Genomic DNA, 19556 nt, shown 5'->3' on the forward strand with positions numbered 1-19556 from the left:
TCTTCCTCTGTAACCTGTTTCCTGTGCTTCTATTATGTAAATTTCCCCTCTAGAATCTGTCTTATTTTCGATGAAACATCAACACGTTGTCTTAAATCGCACTACTACAACTGCTACCTCTACTACACTAACTACAACACAGGAATAACTGAAAAATAATGTAATACTTACATAAAACAGAAGTAAAATAATACAACTGTATCTTTATTTCATGAAGGCGCAATGATTAAAATCCTCATGCTCAACTTTTGGTCTGCTTTTGCATGGTTTCATGTTGACACGTGTTTATCTCAAGTCATCCCAAGTAAGGCACGCAGATGCTGCTTGTGGTTTTAAAGAGTTGAAGCAACACCTGCAGTCTAAGTAACATGAGATTGCATGGTTTGTATGCAGCATGAATTTAAAATTGTCAGTGAAACCATTATAATTTAGAACAAAAAAAACATGTAATTAACATAAATAATTGCCAAAGCACTGATAAAAGATAAAATCCCAGTTTTACACAAACAAGCACACGCACAGACAAAATTTCAAAATCTTCTGGAACGGAGATTTCATTACTGAAGCATTCGAGTTTCACAAAATTCATTGTAATAAAACTTGTGGATTCTGCACATGTATTATTATATTTTCTTCAATAAAAGATGATTTATGAATGGTTTTATCATGTGATATCGGTTACACAGATGAAGTATTAACCCCATTAGATACAATAAATCTGACTTGATTCATATAAAAATATCATAACTTTAAAATATACTGGGCACCACTAATTCTAGTTGTGTACTAGTGTAGCATTTTTATGTGGCTGCAAGCACTGATGTCCAATTGTAACTTCTGCATCGCTACACATCCTGAGGGATTCTGGGTCGTCCATCAGTGCACTCGCACTCTTCTTTGTGATGCGGAAGAGAGGGGGGTGTCTCGCTCTGAGCCTGTCCTTTGGTTTGGCAGGTGGGGCAGCAGGCAGTGTGTCCGTCCTGTCTGCAGCTTGGGCAGGACAGAACCAGCTGACAGCAGAACTGTGTGGAACAGAGCTTGTACTCGTCCCAGGGACAGTGGCAGTACCTACAGTCTGAACATAATTAGTTGTATTAATACGTTTGACATAACTTTTAACACAAAGACCATACTGATAATGTTAAAAACTTCTATATATCATTCAAAATGCTGATAAGGGGCACACACTAACCTGAGATGACGTCGCCGTTGGAGGAAATGGTGTACCGTTCATCAAACACAAAAAGTTTCCCTCGATAGAAACCCTCAGGGTAATGCTCCATGTACTTGTGGATTCCACCTTTCAGCTGGTAAACCTCTTTACACACATCCTAGGGGCAGGGTAGGAAGTAAGTATTTCCAATTTAGGTAGTAAACAATCTGTCTTTGGTGCTTAATATTTGAACTACAATTAAAAAATATATAAACTTTTTAAGTAACAGTTGGCCCAAGGACACAAGCAGACAATGACTAAACAGCTATCACTTGTGTAGAGTCACCAGCCTCCCAAATGTGAGTTACTGCCCTGCAAGCCAGTTTCATTAGTTGCTTAACATTTAAATAAGTGGAAATGTCTTTAGTTCACATCCATGACAAGTCAACTTACTTTCGAGCGGAGGTAAGCAGAGGCGCGTTCACAGCGGATCCCTCCTGTGCAGTACATCAAGACCTTCTTGTCTCGGAACAGTTCGAGGTTCTGGTCAACGTAGTCCGGGAAGTAGCTGAATTTACGGATGTTTGGGGCCAGACACCGAGTAAACTGTCCCTGGAGGGAAAAAAGTATCCGGGTTCAGAATGACAATCAATTAGTGCAACCTGGCTTTTGTCCTGTTTGAGTATAATTGTATGAACATTGTCCTTTTTCCATCAAAGGTGAAAGCCTGCACAAAAAAAACTGGATATAGTAGGAATTCAGCATCTTACTCAAGGGCATTTAAATGAACAATTTACCACAAAAAAATAATCTACTTTACACAAAGCTGGTTAAAACTCGTACCTTGGTGGTCAAATGAGATAGAATAAACAAAGGATCAGCTTTAATATACAGCTTGTAGAACCTGTGCAAGTCAATGGTTTTAGAGGAAAACTGATATATTACTTACAATTTTACTCTCATAAAAATTGCGGCAGTCCAGGAGGATGGTGTCATTACACAAATCTCCTTTAGCCAGAAGAGTCTCCACTTCTTTATGAAACTCCTCCGGCTCCAGATGAACTCCTGAGCGGCAAGACAGATTTGTAACTAACATGACAACCTTTACAAACCACAAAATCAAAAGTAAAACACAAAAGCAGCAACAGCAGAAAAACACCTTTACAATTCTACTAATGTACGTATATGATTAATACAACAAACTTTAAAGAGTAGTATTGCTGGTAGTAGCGGTAGGATTTTTTGTACTGTACCTGCCAGTTGGTATGAAATAACATCAGGATCCACTCCCATTGGTACAATTTCCTTATAGACCCCGACCCTCAGGTCTGTAAAACACTCTGCGCCGCCATCACTTATCTGAACACACACACACACACACACACACACACACATGCTTCATTTACATACAATGGGCACTAATTATGTATGAATATTTAATGTTATGCCAATTATTTCTCAGAAGTAACACGATACAGAGCTCTCATTCATGCAGAGTGCTGTGTAGAAACATGTATATTATACCTAATATACAAAAGGCATATCTGTGTATTCTGTCATCAAACAAGAGTATTATTTTATACCACCTTAAAATCCTCTTTATCCATCTTGAAGAGAGGGTGTGAACGCATTGCGTCAATGTAAATGTCAGTGGCCATGTTGTTGCCACCAACTGTCCCATTGATGCCTTCGGTCGCCACCCTCACCTGAAGAAGACGATCGTGATATATTTTAAGGGGACCATTGTTCTTTCCTTTTTACATTTATAGAAACGTGTTTCAAAGTCTTTATCTGTTCCCAATGAAAACATTCTCCCAGTTGGAACCTAGATGAGAGAATTTATTCACCTTGCCAGTTAAATGGAGCTTCTCACACAAAGCTTTTTGCCAAGCACAGATAACATGTGGATCCTCCACTTGACAGTAGCGATAATAGAGGAGAACCTTGCCTGGACCCCTGAAAAGAAGAATTACATGTTAAGTTGGATTTTCACTTTAAAACAGTACAAAGACACAGACAGCAAGAAAAGTGAAACCAGATGAGAGAATACAAATTTGACCAGTACTTTTGAAGTTGCTCCTCAGAGATGTGATCAGTTTCAGGTATCCATGCAGAAATGTCAACCGGCTTTGCCTTATGCTCGTTTGGTTGCTGTGTTTCTGATTCTTCTTCCAGCTGTCTTAACAAATGCTCATATGTGGCCTGTGTGAACTGCTGTATTTCAGTATCATGAGTCCTGGCCACATGTTTGTGAATGGCAGAGTGTTCCTTGAAGGTCTGACCGCAGCAGCACCACGACCCGTCCTCCTGACTGCTATCCCTCTTGGATGCCACAAAGGCAGCAAATGACTGTGGAGAAGAAAAAGTGTGATTGAACATTTTTCTTATTTATCACTCCAGTAATCATCACAACCCCTTAGATTAATCTTGTGACCCCTTGCTGGGTCCTCACTCCCAGGTTGGGAACCAGTGAGCTAAAATATAAACTATTAGCTACAGTATAGTAGGACTGGGCGATATAGCCAAAAACGTTTTTTCATATTATTCGATATTGATAATTTTATCACGGAAAATGTCAAATCATTATTTCTTTCAAGTTTAAAGGCTGATTTCTGCTCCTGAGTGAAAGGTGAAGAAAGCAGATGGTTAATCGTGGATTTACAGAACATGACTAACAGTGGATCATTTAAAAAATCAGAGGTAGAACATTCAAAACGATTATGATAAAAATCTTTATTCAGCAAATATGCAGGAGTAAAATTAAGTAAAATCTTTTTTCAGTCCCTTTTCCTCACCAAAATAACTATCTTAATAGAAAAAGGAAGTGCTACCTTATGATTCAAATTAATTAAATCAAATTTATTGGAAACGTGTCAGCTGGCCGCGACCCTGTACGCAGGATAAGCGGTTGACGATGGATGGATGGATTTATTGGAAATCTTTTATATTGTTATTGAGGAAAATTATATTACAATAATTATCATTATTGTTTTATTGCCCAGCCCTACAGTATAGGTCATTAAGTTTTGTAATATAGCCCAAATGATACAGTATTTGACAGCAGAATATTGATTTTTAGTTTGTAATGATCTAATGACAATATAGGTGCAAATATACAGTTCATATTTACATAAACTAATTACATACAAAACATTTTTGATAAATAAAAAAAAACTTACATTTTAGTTTCTGCGACCAAAATACATAATGAACAAGAAATTTCTTGTTAGTACTCTATGGTGGACAAACTATGTGATGTTTACACTGTATCTAAATTATCTCAAACATATCTTCAGCTAATATCACAATATATTGGCACAGCTGATTTATTAATCTAGCTCTATTTTGAAATTGCAATGTGTGCAATTTATCAGTCAATATATCTTTGTATCTTCTTTATAAGTTTTGTTAAAGTTTATCATAATTCAGACTTATTACTTGTTTACTGGTCATTTTTAGATGACAGTTGAACATGTACTGTAAAATTTCACATAAAGTTTAAATGAATTCCTTAAAATGTGCTTATGTTACTGTACCTGTAAATATACTGAAACAAACCCATTTGCTGAGCTTCCCTGACAATCTGGTAAGTTATCGTTCCATGTGGTAATAACTAGAGTCGCGACGATTAGGCGATTAATCGACTAGTCGATCGAAAGAAAATTAACCGACAACTGTTTTGATAATCGATAATCGATAATTTTTTAAGAAGACACGTGAAAGATTTGCTGGTTTCATCTTCTTTAACGTAAGGAATTGATATTTTTTTGTCATTTATAAAAGTCAAATTAAGAGTCTTTGTGCTCTGCAAAAATTGGGATGAGCATTTTTCACAATTTCTTGACATTTTATAGACAAATCGATTAATCGTGAAAATAATCTGCAGATTAGTCAATAATGAAACTGATCGTTTGTTACAGCCATAGTAAAAATAAGTCCATCCCACATCAGCCAGGTCTTCAGTGTTTCTGTTGTCGCTCACCTTCCTCCTGCAGAAGCTGTAGTACCTTCTTTGTGAGGCAGAAAGTTGCTTCTCCTGTTTTAGTCCATTAGATGTCGAAGCATCAAGTTCCCAGTCCATGAACTCCGAGCAAGGTGTATTATCCGCTGCCATGTTTCAGCTTTTAAAACTAATATATATATATAGATATTTAGTTAGCTAGGAATCAGTCTTTAGCTAAGTGACAAGACTTGTAAAAATTTAGAGGGAGCTCTTTCAGCTTTGTGGTCTGAACATGTAGGAGTAATGTATCATCAGTGTTTTCTGCGTTTACCCAATCTTGACAAAAAATTAAATATTAAGTCTTAAACATGACAATAAATACAGTTTACATGTCCAACTAAAACCAAACGTGCAGCAGAAACCCCTACAGTGAACATCGGGCGATGTAAGACGACGCACTTTCCGGTTGACCCCTGACTGCACCGGATGTGCCTCACTTGAATCAGACCGCTATTATTTTTCTGCCCTAGTAGCGGCCAGGCTGAATGATCTAGAAGCTTGTGTAGCCGATTCACTTAATTTGTTTCATATTCATCTTCTCGTCGAAATATCTTACATTTACAGGGAGTGAAAAATGTCCAGGAGACGGCACAGCGACGAGAGTGACGGTAAGTGGAGACAACGTGTGTAATTCAGACGTTGGACTAACGGCTAGCTAACGTTAGCGTGTTTTTCTTAGTCGTTTGCTTGGTGCACTCACGCATTGATGCGTTATTTTACGAAGCTACGCTCTAAAATTGCCGTCGTTATCCAAACAGTGCAAAAAAAAACTTGAAGTTAACATCCGTTTATATTCATTTTCGAAATCGTGTGCTTGATTGCGCAAACTGTTGTATAGTAGCGGAACAATTAACCGGTGCGCGTTGACCGCTAGCTGCGGGGCTAGCTACCGTTACTGTTAATTAACCAGTGTAGTTAGTAGACATGGGGGCGGCAACCAAGGGATGCAAACAATGCAAATATCTCAGTGAGAGTAGCTTTTATAAAACACGTACTAAAGCGCATGTTTATCCTCTTACGGTAAATTGTGACGCACTGACTTTGGGCTGATTAAAAGTTTGCGTATTGATTAGCAGTTGAAGGGAAAATGAGCCACATTGTACTGCTTGATGGAGCAACGTTAACGTTACCTTCAGAGCCCAATGACTGTGAACTAACTATTGTTCAATACGTTATTATAATAATAATAATTTATTATTTGTAGAGCACTTTTCAAAAACAAGTTACAAAGTGCTTTAATAAGTGTAAAGAATAATACAAAAAACAAGATAAGAGCATGAAAACATTGAAAAGACTAAAATACAGATTAATATAAAATTAGTAAAATACAATAAAATAAAAGGGATAAAATAAAGTCAAATAAGATCGGGAAAGGCTCTGCTATAAAAGTATGTTTTAAGAAGAGACTTAAAAGAGTTCACTGACTCAGCCGACCTGATTTCCTCGGGCAGGCTGTTCCAGAGCCTCGGGGCCCTGACAGCAAACGCTCTGTCCCCTTTAGTTTTCAGTCGAGACTCTGGAACAGACAACAGACCTCTGCCCGAGGATCTCAAGGTACGTGCTGGTGCGTATGGGACTAAAAGGTCAGAAATATAACAAGGCGAGAGGCCATGAAGAGCTTTAAAAGTGATCAATAGAATTTTAAAGTCAATTCTAAAACATACTGGGAGCCAGTGTAATGAAGCTAAAATAGGAGTAATGTGGTCATATTTATTTGTTCTGGTTAAAAGCCTGGCAGCTGAGTTCTGGACAGTCTGGAGTCGATCAATAGATTTTTGGGTTAAACAGGTGAAAAGGCTGTTGCAATAATCCAGGCGTGATGAGATGAAGGCGTGTAAAATGGTCTCGGTGTCCTTAAAAGTTAACATAGATCGAATTTTTGCTATATTTCTAAGTTGATAAAAACATGATTGAACAAGCTTTGTGGTGTGCTGCTCGAAATTTAAATTACTATCAAACCAAACACAAAGATTCTTTGCCACAGGCTATATTACAGCTGTGAATCAGAAAAATGTCCACATTCCACAAAAATAATTTTGACCACAGTCATACTGTCTTGAATTGTTTCTATTTTTAATACATTATTCACTGTCTATGCAGCTTCTCCAGCTATATAGTGTTCCGCTTTTAGATAAATATATAGAATATCTATAGACTGAACAACGAATCGAGAAATAATCAACAATGAAATTTATTGTTAGTTGCAGCCTTACTGTTTATATGTAAATTTGGTTCAAAATAACAAATTAAAACTGGACTGTCTGTAGTATTATACAAATCGTATGTATGTTTATTTAGGCGGCACAGTGGTCCAGTGGATAGCACTGTGGCCTCACGGGTCGTGGGTTCAACTCCCGGCCTTTCTGTGTGGAGTTTGCGTATTCTCCCTGTGTCTGCGTGGGTTTCCCCCACCATCAAAAACATTCACTGACCAAAATTGATATAGATCTGGAGTTGGTCCCCGGGCGCGGCGGGGAATGAATTTCGCAGCATGTATGTGACAATAAAGTATCTTCTCTTTATTTTGTTTTAGGGTGGATTTTCCTATCAAGGCTGCCCTTGAGTTATTCTCTCAGTTAATATTTCTCATTCCACTCACTCTGTGATTATTTAATTACTCATTTACCCTTCCAGGAGGTCAGGCCCACAAAAGGAGGAGAACATCAGAGCCCATTGAAATTGAAGACCGCCTGGAGTCACTGATATGTCGTGTAGGGGAGAAGGTAAGGAGTCTGGCAATATACTTACATCACCAGTGTTCTTACTTCTAAAGTCATTCACCAGAACATTTTGATGGTGTTTTCTACAATGCATTAAACTGTACTTCAGCAAAAACAATGAATGAAAAGTATGGCTTCACTGTTAACATTGACGTGCTTTACTCTGTAACTTGCTTGATAATTTCAGACGGGGCCTGGCCCTCAGTGCAGACTATTTATATTTGAATTAGTTTGTTAAATATTGCAAATGCTAAATTGCCGCTTCCTTTTTTACAGAGTACATCATCGCTGGAGAGCAACTTGGAGGGCCTTGCGGGCGTGTTGGAGGCTGACCTTCCAAACTACAAAAACAAAATCCTGCGCATTTTGTGTTGTGTGTACGTTCATACCAGTTCTCCCCCTTTTACTGTTGAAATTATCCCTGTTTCTGTGGTAGCTTTTTACTAAGTTGTCTTCTTTTGGGGTTTTTTTTTGACAGCGCCCGTCTCCTACCTGAGAAGCTGACTGTGTATACGACTTTAGTTGGCCTCCTGAATGCCAGGAACTACAACTTTGGAGGTGAATTTGTGGAGGCCATGATAAGGCAACTCAAGGAGACGTTGAAAAACAACTTGTACAATGAAGCTATTTACTTGGTGAGCGGATATTTTTTAATGACACATAAAATGATACACAGCTTCCCCCTCGCCCCCCCCTTTTTTTTTTTAACCACATGTCTTTTTTTTGTAGGTGCGTTTTCTGTCTGACTTGGTCAACTGCCATGTGATTGCTGCACCATCGATGGTGGCCATGTTCGAAAACTTTGTCAGTGTTACTCAAGAGGAAGATGTACCACAGGTAGGTAGAAGGTTGAGTTTCAATCATTTGGCTATTTTTTTTTTTACTACACTTAAGTAATAAAGGAATCCATGAACATAGCTTATTAATTGTAAGTCCAGTCACGAATTGGTTGGATATTAAACGATTAAATGTGCAAAACATTTTTTGAATAAAAATATGCCAAAAAAGGGCAACTGCAATGATATTAAAACGTTTTGAAGTCTACGTACTAAATCCTCCTACGTCCGCTACAAAGTAACAAATTCATAGTTAAATTCCGTGTAGTGCCAAGACAGTCTGTGACTTATTAACTTTTAAATTTGGGTGAAAATGGTTAATCAAACGATGGTCATACACCAAATGTTTGGCAACCGAAATTAGGCAAAACAAAACCCGTGGTGTTGTTTTGTAGGTGTTCGGCCTAATAAATCAAAAGGCCGAAGAAATTTTAACAGTTATGTTGGCAGTGTGGAAACATTTTAAAGTGTCAGGGAAAGACACAAATTGCATTATGAGAGTCCTACCCGAAGAGAAGTCTTCATGTTACGCGATACGAGAACCACATACAACATTATTTATCAAGTCGGACTGATGAATTTAGCGCGAGGATACATGTGAAAATGTCTGGTTTTCAAAATAAGGTGAAGGTACATGTTTTATACCTTCTGTAATTTACTTTACTGGACCCTCTTGGGCCTCGTACCCACCCACCATAGTCTCTCCAAATCCTGTGGGAAACACTGAGTAAAAAGTATTTAATTAATGGTATGGTTAAAAAAAAAATCCCTACTATGCAATGCACCATTATTTATAAGTATGTGATTATATAAGTGGTCTTGTTTGTGTCCTCAGGTTCGGTCAGACTGGTTTGTGTATGTGGTGCTGTCCTGTCTGCCCTGGGTTGGGAAGGAGCTTTACGAGAAGAAGGATGTTGAGATGGACCGACTTCTCAGCCAGATCGAAGGCTACCTTAAGTAAGATGTCAGCCTTGTTTTCTTGCTAGTTAGTCTCAATTTGTCTTTTTTTGCTAGCGTTCTTGTCATTTGTTCAATGCTTTATTCAGTCCTTTCAACTGATTCGTGTATCAGTCAGCTCTTCCTTAATGTCACATGTCTCTATCATATCTAGGGGGCGAGTAAAGACGCATGTCCCCATGCTGCAGGTGTGGACTGCAGAGAAGCCCCACCCACAAGAGGAGGTGAGAGATAGATGGAGGAGCTACATTTCTCCTTTTTTATTGTTTAGAAATTTTAACCATTGTGAATCAGATTTCCATGACATTGTTGAAGTGAACTCATAAGGTCACATCAGTCATTATCTCTTAAAGCTATGTTGTTGTTATGGAAAATGTTAAGGACAAGAAGACTCAAATATTGAGACTTCTTCAGTAAGATCCTGTCTTAGTCTCTTTTCTGACCTACCTGAATTGCCTGTTGGTACCTTGCAAAATAAAAAAACTGAAAGACTTGATCCCACAAACATTTTTCTGCAGTATCTGCTTTGACGTAGCTGATTGTAGACCTCACCTCGAGAGGTGTTACGACAGCCGCTAAAAAATTGAGCTCCGTTTACGTATAATCAGATGCCAAATGGCTGATATTTTTGTTCTTGTAATTAAACAAGACATGTGATAGCCTCACCTTTACAGAAGCTTGCAGTGTGTGTCAGTTTCTCAGGACACTGTTAAAACGTGACTTTCTCTGTCCCCGTCCCTCAATCAGTACCTGGACTGCCTTTGGGCCCAGATTCAGAAGCTAAAGAAAGACCGCTGGCAGGAGCGCCACATTCTACGTCCATACATTGCCTTTGACAGCGTGCTGTGTGAGGCCCTGCAACACAACCTTCCCCCCTTCACCCCACCGGGCCATATGCCAGACGCCCAGTACCCCATGCCCCGGGTCGTCTTCCGCATGTTCGACTACACCGACGCCCCAGAGGTATGTATGTGGCTTTGAAAACATACAACAATATGTTACTGGTTTGTCCTCATTAATGGAGTTAGGTGACTTTTTTAGGTCATTTTTAATCTAATGTACTGAATAAAAATGATTAAATCAATTTTAGAGCCTGTGTTAATACTGAAAACCCATTAACTGTTTTTACCATTAACTTATTGGGGCACCTCCATGACACCACCCATATTTTTTTACTATTGCGTCTGAGTCTACAAACGTTTCTTGCCTGTATCCTTAGGGTCCAGTTATGCCTGGTAGCCATTCTGTGGAGAGATTTGTCATTGAAGAAAACCTGCATGCTATCATCAAGACTCACTGGAGAGAGAGGAAAACATGGTGGGTACCAAGCTTGATCGTCTTTTAATGTGGTCAAGCCTGAATGTACATGATTAAAACCCAAATGTTTCTTTTTTACCTTTCAGCGCTGCCCAGTTACTTAGCTATCCGGGGAAAAATAAGATTCCACTCAACTATCACATTGTGGAGGTATTCTTATTTTTGACAAGTTGCATGCTGAGATATAAGAGAAACATTAAAGGCAGACTTAAAATAAATGTCTGTTTCTTTTTTTTTTTTCTTTCAGGTGATCTTTGGAGAACTTTTCCAGCTGCCCTGTCCTCCTCACATCGACGTCATGTACACCACACTGCTCATTGAGCTCTGCAAACTGCAGCCGGGATCATTACCACAAGTTGTATCCTTGATTGTTAGTTTGAGAGTTCATCGTGTTATCTTTATATGTGTATTATATTTACTAAAGTACTCAAAAACACATAGAGGTTAAATGGCAAATGTGTATTTTTTATTTATTTTTTTGCAACTGTCTTCCCCTTGTTTCCTATCATGTCTCCATTATCACTATCTAATATAGGCTTAAAATGACCAAAGCAATAATTATTTTATTATGTAATCATCAAATTAAATCTTACCAATCATTCATACACGAGTTAAACTATTTATTGTTTATTAAGAACAAAAATGTCTCTACTATAAAAGACGCTTTGCCTTAACACCAGCTTGTTAGTTGGCCCAAGCCACAGAGATGCTGTACATGAGACTGGACACCATGAACACCACCTGCATAGACAGGTAATTTAACTGCACGAATACCTTTACTGGACGACTGGAAAAGGTAGCTGAAATGGTTCCTGTGATTCAACACCCGTCTCTTTTCATTTCCTTTTTCCAGACTAATCAACTGGTTTTCTCATCATTTGAGCAACTTCCAGTTTCGATGGAGCTGGGATGACTGGTGAGTGATTCTGTAGTTGACAGAGAGGGAGCTTTTACAGCAGCTATTAAGGCTTTTAATATTGTAAGGAAAATAAACTGATCGTGTGTCCTCTATAAAGGTCTGACTGCTTGACCGTGGATCTAGACAAGCCCAAGCCCAAGTTTGTCAAAGAGGTTCTGGAGAAGTGCATGAGGTATTTAGTTTAAGTGCTCTTAAATGTGATTTTGTATTATAGAACTGAGGCAATAAGGTGGTGGAGTTCAGAGAAGACCAGAAAAAATGGAGGATAAAGAATTAGAATATGCTGTTTTAAGAGTCTGTGAGAAAGTTTTGGAAGTGGATGGTGAGTTTGTCAAATATTCTAACTGCTTTACTAAACACCATCATTTAGGGAGCTGTCAGAAAGCCTGATCGTGTCATGTAGATCTGCTGTATCGGAGGTTTAATATCTCACTTAAGAATTAGTTTACATTTTTCAGTTTTCCCAGTATTTTCTGTAATGAGTTGGAGCTTTAATGCATTTCCACTTGAAGTTGAATATTGCTGATGTTTTCCCATCGTTTGTCCTCAAAACAATCCTTGATCCTTTTAATCTGGAAAGTGTCTCCTTGAACTAAAGTCGTCCTTTTGCCCTGCAGACTTTCGTACCATCAGCGGATTGTGGACATCGTCCCTCCAACCTTCTCAGCTCTCATCCCAGCTGAACCCATCTTTATTTACAAATACCAAGATGAGAGCTCTTGTAAGCACACTTAAAATAATAATAATCTGCTGAACCCTGGACAGGAGAGAAGTTTCATGTCTTAATGCCAGTGAAATGCAGCACATTTCTCAAAGGCAAACAGTATTACTTCACCCATTACTCACCCATTACTCTAATTATGGTAAATTGATTGCATTTATATAGCACATTTATCCAAGCACTTGAACAGACTGAAGGCAGCACGCTGCCAAGTAAGGTTCTGGTCTGACCATTGGGGTAAAAAATGGGGTTCAGTGTCTCGTCCAAGGACACTTGAACAAAAGAAACTGATTAATGGGCCACCTGCGCTACCTCCTGAGCCACGTAATTGTTTGTCTGCATCGAACGGTTCCCCAGGTATTTCTGTAAGTAACATAAGTTTGGACATGAATACCAAACAAAATGTCTCACCTGCCTAACAGCTTCGCTACCAGGTCACCCAGTATCCATCACTGTCGGAAACGCCATCAAGAACCGCGCGACCAATGAAGAGATCCTGACCATCCTCAAAGATGTGCCCAACCCCAACCAAGAAGATGATGATGGTTAGTTTTTTTATTTTATTTCTTTACTCTGGGCAGTTTTCATGTTTTTTTCTGTGCCCTCGCAACGGTCACTTGTTCCTGCAGAGGCACAGAGCATATTTTTTTACTAAGAAAAGGAGCCTTTTTTTTTTTTATCACCACTTTGCCTCTGAAAAAATACTAAAATCAATTGTTTTTCATTTTACCTACTGAAATGAGAATGCCATTAAATGTTAACAGCCAGCTTTCGCCAAATATCATTTCAGCCTGTTGGGTAAAATAGAAATGTCTGGAAAGCTTTTTCCGTACACTCTCCTGACTTTGTTCTCTGTCCCTCCTTTGTATTCCTTTCCTCGTTCTTTTCTTCCAGATGAGGGGGAAAGCTTCAACCCCCTGAAGATCGACGTGTTCCTGCAGACTCTTCTCCATCTGGCAGCCAAATCCTTCAGCCACTCCTTCAGTGCTCTTGGCAAGTAAGTTCACCCACAATGAGAAACAACTGCTTTTTACTTTGTCTTTGTATGTTTGCAAGTTTGTCTCTTCCACAAAACCAACTAAATGTATTTGGCATATTGAAAGTAGCTTTCATCCGCCAATAGGTTGTTTTGGTGGTAAGTAAAGAGAGACTTAAAGTCCGGTAACGTGAAAACACAGGCTGGGGTTTCCTGGTTGTCCAGATCTTTGGAGCTATGCTCTTTCATCTCTACTGTCCAAAAAATATATAATATTATAATTTCCATCCAGCTATGATTTAAATGAGAATGCTGTCTGGAATAACAAAGGAAAATGTTTAAATGCAAATATATTCAACGAAGAAAGAACGGCATATAAAAGAGGTTCTCATAATCATACAAAGTGACAGTGCGTTGTGTAATATCCAAAATGAAGCCTTACTTTTTTGTAAATGAAGTATAAGGTTTCATTCCACCGCATAAGCTGCTTTCAGGACACTAAGGTCGCAGTGATGCAGGGCACCAGCACGGCTAAAGGGCAGAGAGCCAGAGCTGTTGTGCAGGACATGAAAGGTCCCGTTGAAAGAAAAAATACCTATAAAGGCTAAAAATTCAAAGATGATCAGTAATAAAAATATGTAAAAATGTATGTCACAATTGGATGGCATTATATACATTTTTTACACACTCGTGTGCAACTTGTGTTTAAATTTCCATCAGTGTACTTGTCACTCCACTATAAAAAGTATTGCTTATATAGCACAATCAAAAAATAAGTTGCCCTTTTAAAGAAAAATAGTAACTGAATTGTAAGAGAACTGTCTAATAATAATCATAATATAATTATGAGCTAAAAGACCGAACTAAAAGCTACCTTCAGTCTAATAATCAGCTTAATTTGATGAAAAATATAATTTACTGTATTTTAAATAAATCTCTAACTCTAAAAGTCTTGAGTTCCCCAACAGGATTCAGCTGTTGTATAAACACAATCAAGTTTTGTATTGAATGAATCCAGTCCTGCTGAGTGAAGGAAGTGGTTTTAAATCTTACGCCTGAGTGATTTGCAGGAACCTCTGCCCGCCTTTAAACGCACAAGTGGGTCCACTGGATCAAAGTGGCCTGCGGACAGACATGTCCTGGTTTCTCTGAAGTGTCCGAGGGTTTTGGGGGTTTCCAGCTGATAAATTGGGTTTGTAGCCTCAGACATAACCAAACTCTGCGGACCCAAATGTTGCTATGGACCCGGGTACAGACTAGCTAGAGAGAATAGATACTTCTCTGTTTATTCTCTTTTCAAAGACAAAAAATAATTGTAACTCAATTATTTGCTCAATCTCTCAGCTTGTTTTTTTTATTTTCTATTTAACTGTCCTTTAACCCTGACTTCACTGTAACTTTTCTGTTTTTTTTTATCCTTTTTTATTTTCTATTTCACCCTTTTCAAAATGATATTTTAATGTGTTTATTTTTCAGTTTCCCTGTGTTGCTTTTATGTTTAGTGTAAAGCACTTTGAATGGCCCTGTTGTTGAAATGTCCTATACAAGTAAACTTACCTTGCCTTGCTGGCCTCACCTGCATCTGATTCCTTTCAGGTTCCATGAAATCTTGAAGACCCTGACAGAAAGCGATGAGGGGAAGCTGCACATCCTCAAGGTGGTTTATGACGCGTGGAGGAATCACCCACAGGTACAAACGACACAAAACAAACTAAATGAGACGGGAAGAGGTTCAAACCTGGAATAACTTTCGTCATTCAGTATTGGAGTCACAATGTGGCTGTTTCTATATAAGAATGTGCATTTTAAATGTCGTGACTTATGTACGAGTTCCAGCTGAATGTTTGGTGTCTTTGATGCATTAAAGATGATCTCAGTGTTGGTGGACAAAATGATTCGGACACAGATCGTGGACTGCGCTGCTGTGGCAAACTGGCTCTTCTCTCAGGATATGGCTCACGAGTTCACCAGGTGGGATAACACACATGAACACATTTAACATAAGGAAACGCGCCACATGAGTAAAATTTAAGTTTTTACCAGTGTGAAGATTTATTTATTTATTTCCCAGGACATAAAAAGTGATGCTCTGTTTTCTCCATTATTTTCCATGCTGTGTCTCGCAGGCAGTGTTTTCTCTCTGTGTACCTCTAAAAATAAAGACAACTCTCTTATCCTCATCTAGACTTTTCATCTGGGAGATTCTGCACTCGACTATCCGGAAGATGGACAAACACGTCCAGAAGATCCAGCAGGAGTTGGAGGAGGCCAAGGACAAACTGGAGAAACAGCAGCATAAGAGGGTAACTTTATCCATTACATTATGTCCATCATTGCCACATCACCTCATAAAACATGAACATTAAAAACATTCAGTTGATTAAAGTAATGAGGGCTTTGCGCGTGTGTGTGTGTGTGTGTGTGTGTGTGTGTGTGTGTGTGTTTGTACACCATCAGAAGGACAGCGGTGACGACGAGGACATGGACAAGGCCAGCGAAGATGAGGAGGGTCAGTTGGAGGAGCAGATCGAGAGGCTACAGGAGAAGGTGGAGTCTGCTCAGAGCGAACAGAAGAACCTCTTCCTCGTCATCTTCCAGGTGATTAAGCCCATCAGGGCTGTGAATTTTAATATCTTAGACGGCAGGATTTTGGAACCATAAGGGTTTGTTTTCTAAAGCAGTCCAGCAAATCTTTCAGGTGAAGGAGTGACGTAACCTCAACTGTTGCCAAGGTGCCCCAAACAAGGCAACTCATCAATTGGATGCTCTAGAGAAGTTGTTGTAGCTGGTTGCTTTTTAGGGTAAAGTTGAACATTTGTTAAGCTGAGAATCCACATGAAACATTTACAACTTTTACACATTTACACTTTTGGAATGTGATAAACACTTGATGCCAAACAGTGGATCACTTCACAAATCTGAGGTTGAACATTCAAAACAATGATAAAATCTTTTTCAGCAGATATGAGTAAAAAGTTTCCTTTTCCTTAACTATTAAAAAATCCCCCTCTCACTCCTTGCGGGGTGGTATGTGTCATCCTCAAGCTCGCGTCCTCTACCAGAGGTTTGAGGGTTCTGCGCAGTATCTTAGCTGTTCCTAGGACTGCCCTCTTCTGGACAGAGACCTCTGATGTTTTACCTGGAATCTGCTGTAGACACTCTCCCAGTTTGGGGGTCACGGACCCCATTGCTCCGCTTACCACTCGCACCACTGTTGCTCTTACTTTCCACATCTTTTCTAGCTCCTCTTTCAGCCCTTGGTATTTCTCAAGCTTCTCGTGTTCCTTCTTCCTGATGTTGCTGTCTCTTGGGATCGCCACATCTATCACTACTGCCTTCTTCTGCTGTTTGTCGATCAACACGATGTCTGGTTGGTTAGCCGTCACCAGTTTGTCAGTCTGGATCTTGAAATCCCACAGGATCTTAGCTCCGTCATTCTCAACTACCTTAGGAGATGTCTTCCATTTTGACCTTGGGACTTCCAGCCCATACTCACGGCAGATGTTCCTGTACACTATGACAGCTACCTGGTTATGGCGTTCCATGTACGCACTTCCTGCCTGCATCTTACACCCTGCTATTATGTGCTGTACTGTCTCAGGGGCATCCTTGCACAGTCTGCACCTGGGGTCCTGCCTGGTGAGGTAGACCCCAGCCTCTCTTGATCATGTACTGAGTGGCTGTTCTTGTGCCGCCATGATTAGTGCTTCTCTGCTGTCCTTTAGTCCAGCCTTTTCCAGCCACTGGTAGGATTTCTTGATATCAGCCACTTCTTCTATTTGTCTGTGGTACATGCCGTGCAGCGGCTTGTCCCTCCATGAAGGTTCTTCATCTTCTTTGTCCTCACCCACCGGTTTCTGCTGCCTGAGGTATTCACTAAGCCCTTCATCTTTGGGGGCCATCTTCCTGATGTACTTCTGGATCTTCGTTGTTTCATCCTGGACAGTGGTCTTGACACTCACTAGCCCTCGGCCTCCCTCGCTACGCTTGGTGTACAGTCTCAGGGTGCTGGATTTGGGATGAAACCCTCCATGCATTGTGAGGAGCTTTCTTGTCTCTGTCAGTGGCCTCTATCTCCTCCTTTGGTCAGTTTATTATACCAGCGGGGTATCTGATGACTGGCAGGGCGAATGTGTTGATGGCTCGGATCTTGCTGACTTTTCAGGACCTGCCTCACACTCTTGGCTGCGGCGGACTTCCTTGCTGCCTCCTCATGGTTTCCGTTGCCTGTGGCACCCCAAGGTATTTGTAGCCGTCCTGAACATCTGCAATGTGGCCTTCTGGTAGTTCAACCCCCTCGGTTCTGATCATCTTCCCTCTTTTTGATACCATGCGACCACACTTGTCCAGTCCGAACGACATTCCAATGCTGTAGATCCTGGTAGCGTGGATCAGTGAGTTGATGTCTCGCTCATTTCTGGCGTACAGCTTGATGTCATCCATGTAGAGGAGGTGACTATAGGTTGTTCCACTTTGGAAACGGTATCTGTAGCCAGTCTTTGTGATGATCTGGGTTCAGGCCTATGCAGAACAGCAGCTGGGATAGTGCATCGCCTTGGTATATGCCGCACTTGATGGTGACTTGTGCAATTGGCTTCCAGACTTGTTTTCTACAGCCCCGTTGAGTTCTTCATGAAGGCTATTAGTGTCCTGTTGATCTTGTACATTTCCAAGCATGCCGTTCCAGTCTGTCGTTGGTTAGTGCAGCATTAACATACATTTGTTTGTACTTCTTTTTAAAACAGCGTTTCATCATGTTGTTGACGGAGCATCTGGTTCGCTGTGAGACAGGCAGCGTGGACATCAGCACGCCATGGTACAAAAACTGCATCGAGCGGCTGCAGCAGATCTTCCTCATGGTAAAACATTCACACAAACACACTGCAGTGCTATGTTTTGACGTGTGTATTCTCTCGATGACCTGTCTCTCCTCGTTCTGCAGCACCATGTGACCATCCAGCAGTACATGGGAACCTTGGAGAACCTGCTGTTCACCGCAGAGCTCGACCCCCACATCCTGGCCGTTTATCAGCAGTTCTGTGCCCTCCAACTTTGAGACACACACACACCGACACACGTATTTGGATGAAACGAAATGTGTACTTGTGTCCACACAGTACCTGTGCTAAACCTACACATTAGAAACTACCAGCTCTTGCATCAAGAATCTCCACATCAGTTTTTAGTTTAGTTTATTTTTTCAATTTGCTGTTTTATGTTTGGTGCCATTCGATACGTTAAAGTTTTGTGCGACCGCAACTGGGGACGTCTTTCAAAGAAGGAATTCAAACAAGAGTCTGTTTGACCTCTGTCATTAAGTTGATGTAGTGTTCCTTTTTTTTTTTTTGCTTGGATTTCAATTTTGTTGATTTTTACATCCTGCTCGTATTCTTATAAATGGGTCTTTTTAAAACTGTACTAACTGAGTCCAGACGGAGCTGGAGATAATGATCATAGGAGAGGAGAGTTCAGGTCGGCTCTGATTGATTCTGAATCGAGAGAGCACTCTACTTTTTTATATTTGTTTTATGTGGAATTGGGAAAGAATAAAGCTCTCCAGAGTCTTTATCGCCTGCTATTTTGTGTCATGTCATTTTCTTCCTCTTGGCCGCAAACTGCCACTCTAAGATATTCGTCTCTCATTCTGATGGTGGAGAATATCGAAAATACATAAGAGTAGAAATACTGTTACAAGTAAAAGTCCTGCAATCAAACACAAGTATGTACTATCACAGGTTTCTTCACTTGTTAGTTCTGTGCTTGATTGACATTTTATTTGGAAACACCTGTCGGAACTTTCTCCTCTCCAAAAGTATTTGACGGGAACACAAATTTCTTTGTTTTTGTTGTTCACTGAAGACATTTGGGTTTAAGATCAAAAGATAAGTCTGAGACAAGAGTTCAGAATTTCAGCTCTCATTTCATGGTATTCACATCTAGATGTGTTAAACAAC

General features: G+C 39.9%; 2 protein-coding genes across 2 annotated transcripts; one reads left to right on the forward strand and one right to left on the reverse strand.

Annotated features, from left to right (window-relative positions):
* Positions 1 to 183: 183 nt before the first annotated feature.
* LOC119888260 (thiosulfate sulfurtransferase/rhodanese-like domain-containing protein 2) lies at positions 184 to 5522 on the reverse strand. Its single transcript, XM_038698751.1, has 9 exons — positions 5136 to 5522; positions 3219 to 3502; positions 3001 to 3109; positions 2740 to 2859; positions 2407 to 2512; positions 2103 to 2218; positions 1607 to 1765; positions 1193 to 1331; positions 184 to 1075 (listed from the first exon to the last, which is right to left on the reverse strand). Exons 1-9 carry the CDS (start codon positions 5265 to 5267, stop codon positions 846 to 848), a joined length of 1395 nt encoding a protein of 464 aa, XP_038554679.1. The 5' UTR covers positions 5268 to 5522; the 3' UTR covers positions 184 to 845.
* A 68-nt stretch (positions 5523 to 5590) lies between these two features.
* LOC119888259 (nuclear cap-binding protein subunit 1) lies at positions 5591 to 19180 on the forward strand. The gene is made up of 23 exons (XM_038698750.1): positions 5591 to 5764; positions 7791 to 7879; positions 8153 to 8253; positions 8355 to 8511; positions 8606 to 8713; positions 9548 to 9669; positions 9824 to 9893; positions 10417 to 10632; positions 10889 to 10986; positions 11073 to 11136; positions 11234 to 11344; positions 11675 to 11739; positions 11840 to 11902; positions 12003 to 12077; positions 12523 to 12626; positions 13049 to 13171; positions 13521 to 13623; positions 15199 to 15292; positions 15470 to 15573; positions 15788 to 15905; positions 16060 to 16200; positions 18348 to 18461; positions 18545 to 19180. Exons 1-23 carry the CDS (start codon positions 5731 to 5733, stop codon positions 18656 to 18658), a joined length of 2388 nt encoding a protein of 795 aa, XP_038554678.1. The 5' UTR covers positions 5591 to 5730; the 3' UTR covers positions 18659 to 19180.
* The last annotated feature ends 376 nt before the right edge of the window (positions 19181 to 19556 follow it).

The sequence above is a fragment of the Micropterus salmoides genome, unplaced genomic scaffold, assembly GCF_014851395.1.
Source record: "Micropterus salmoides isolate LMB-PRFRI ecotype aquatic unplaced genomic scaffold, ASM1485139v1 Ms_hic_scaffold_5, whole genome shotgun sequence".
Lineage (NCBI taxonomy): Eukaryota > Metazoa > Chordata > Actinopteri > Centrarchiformes > Centrarchidae > Micropterus > Micropterus salmoides.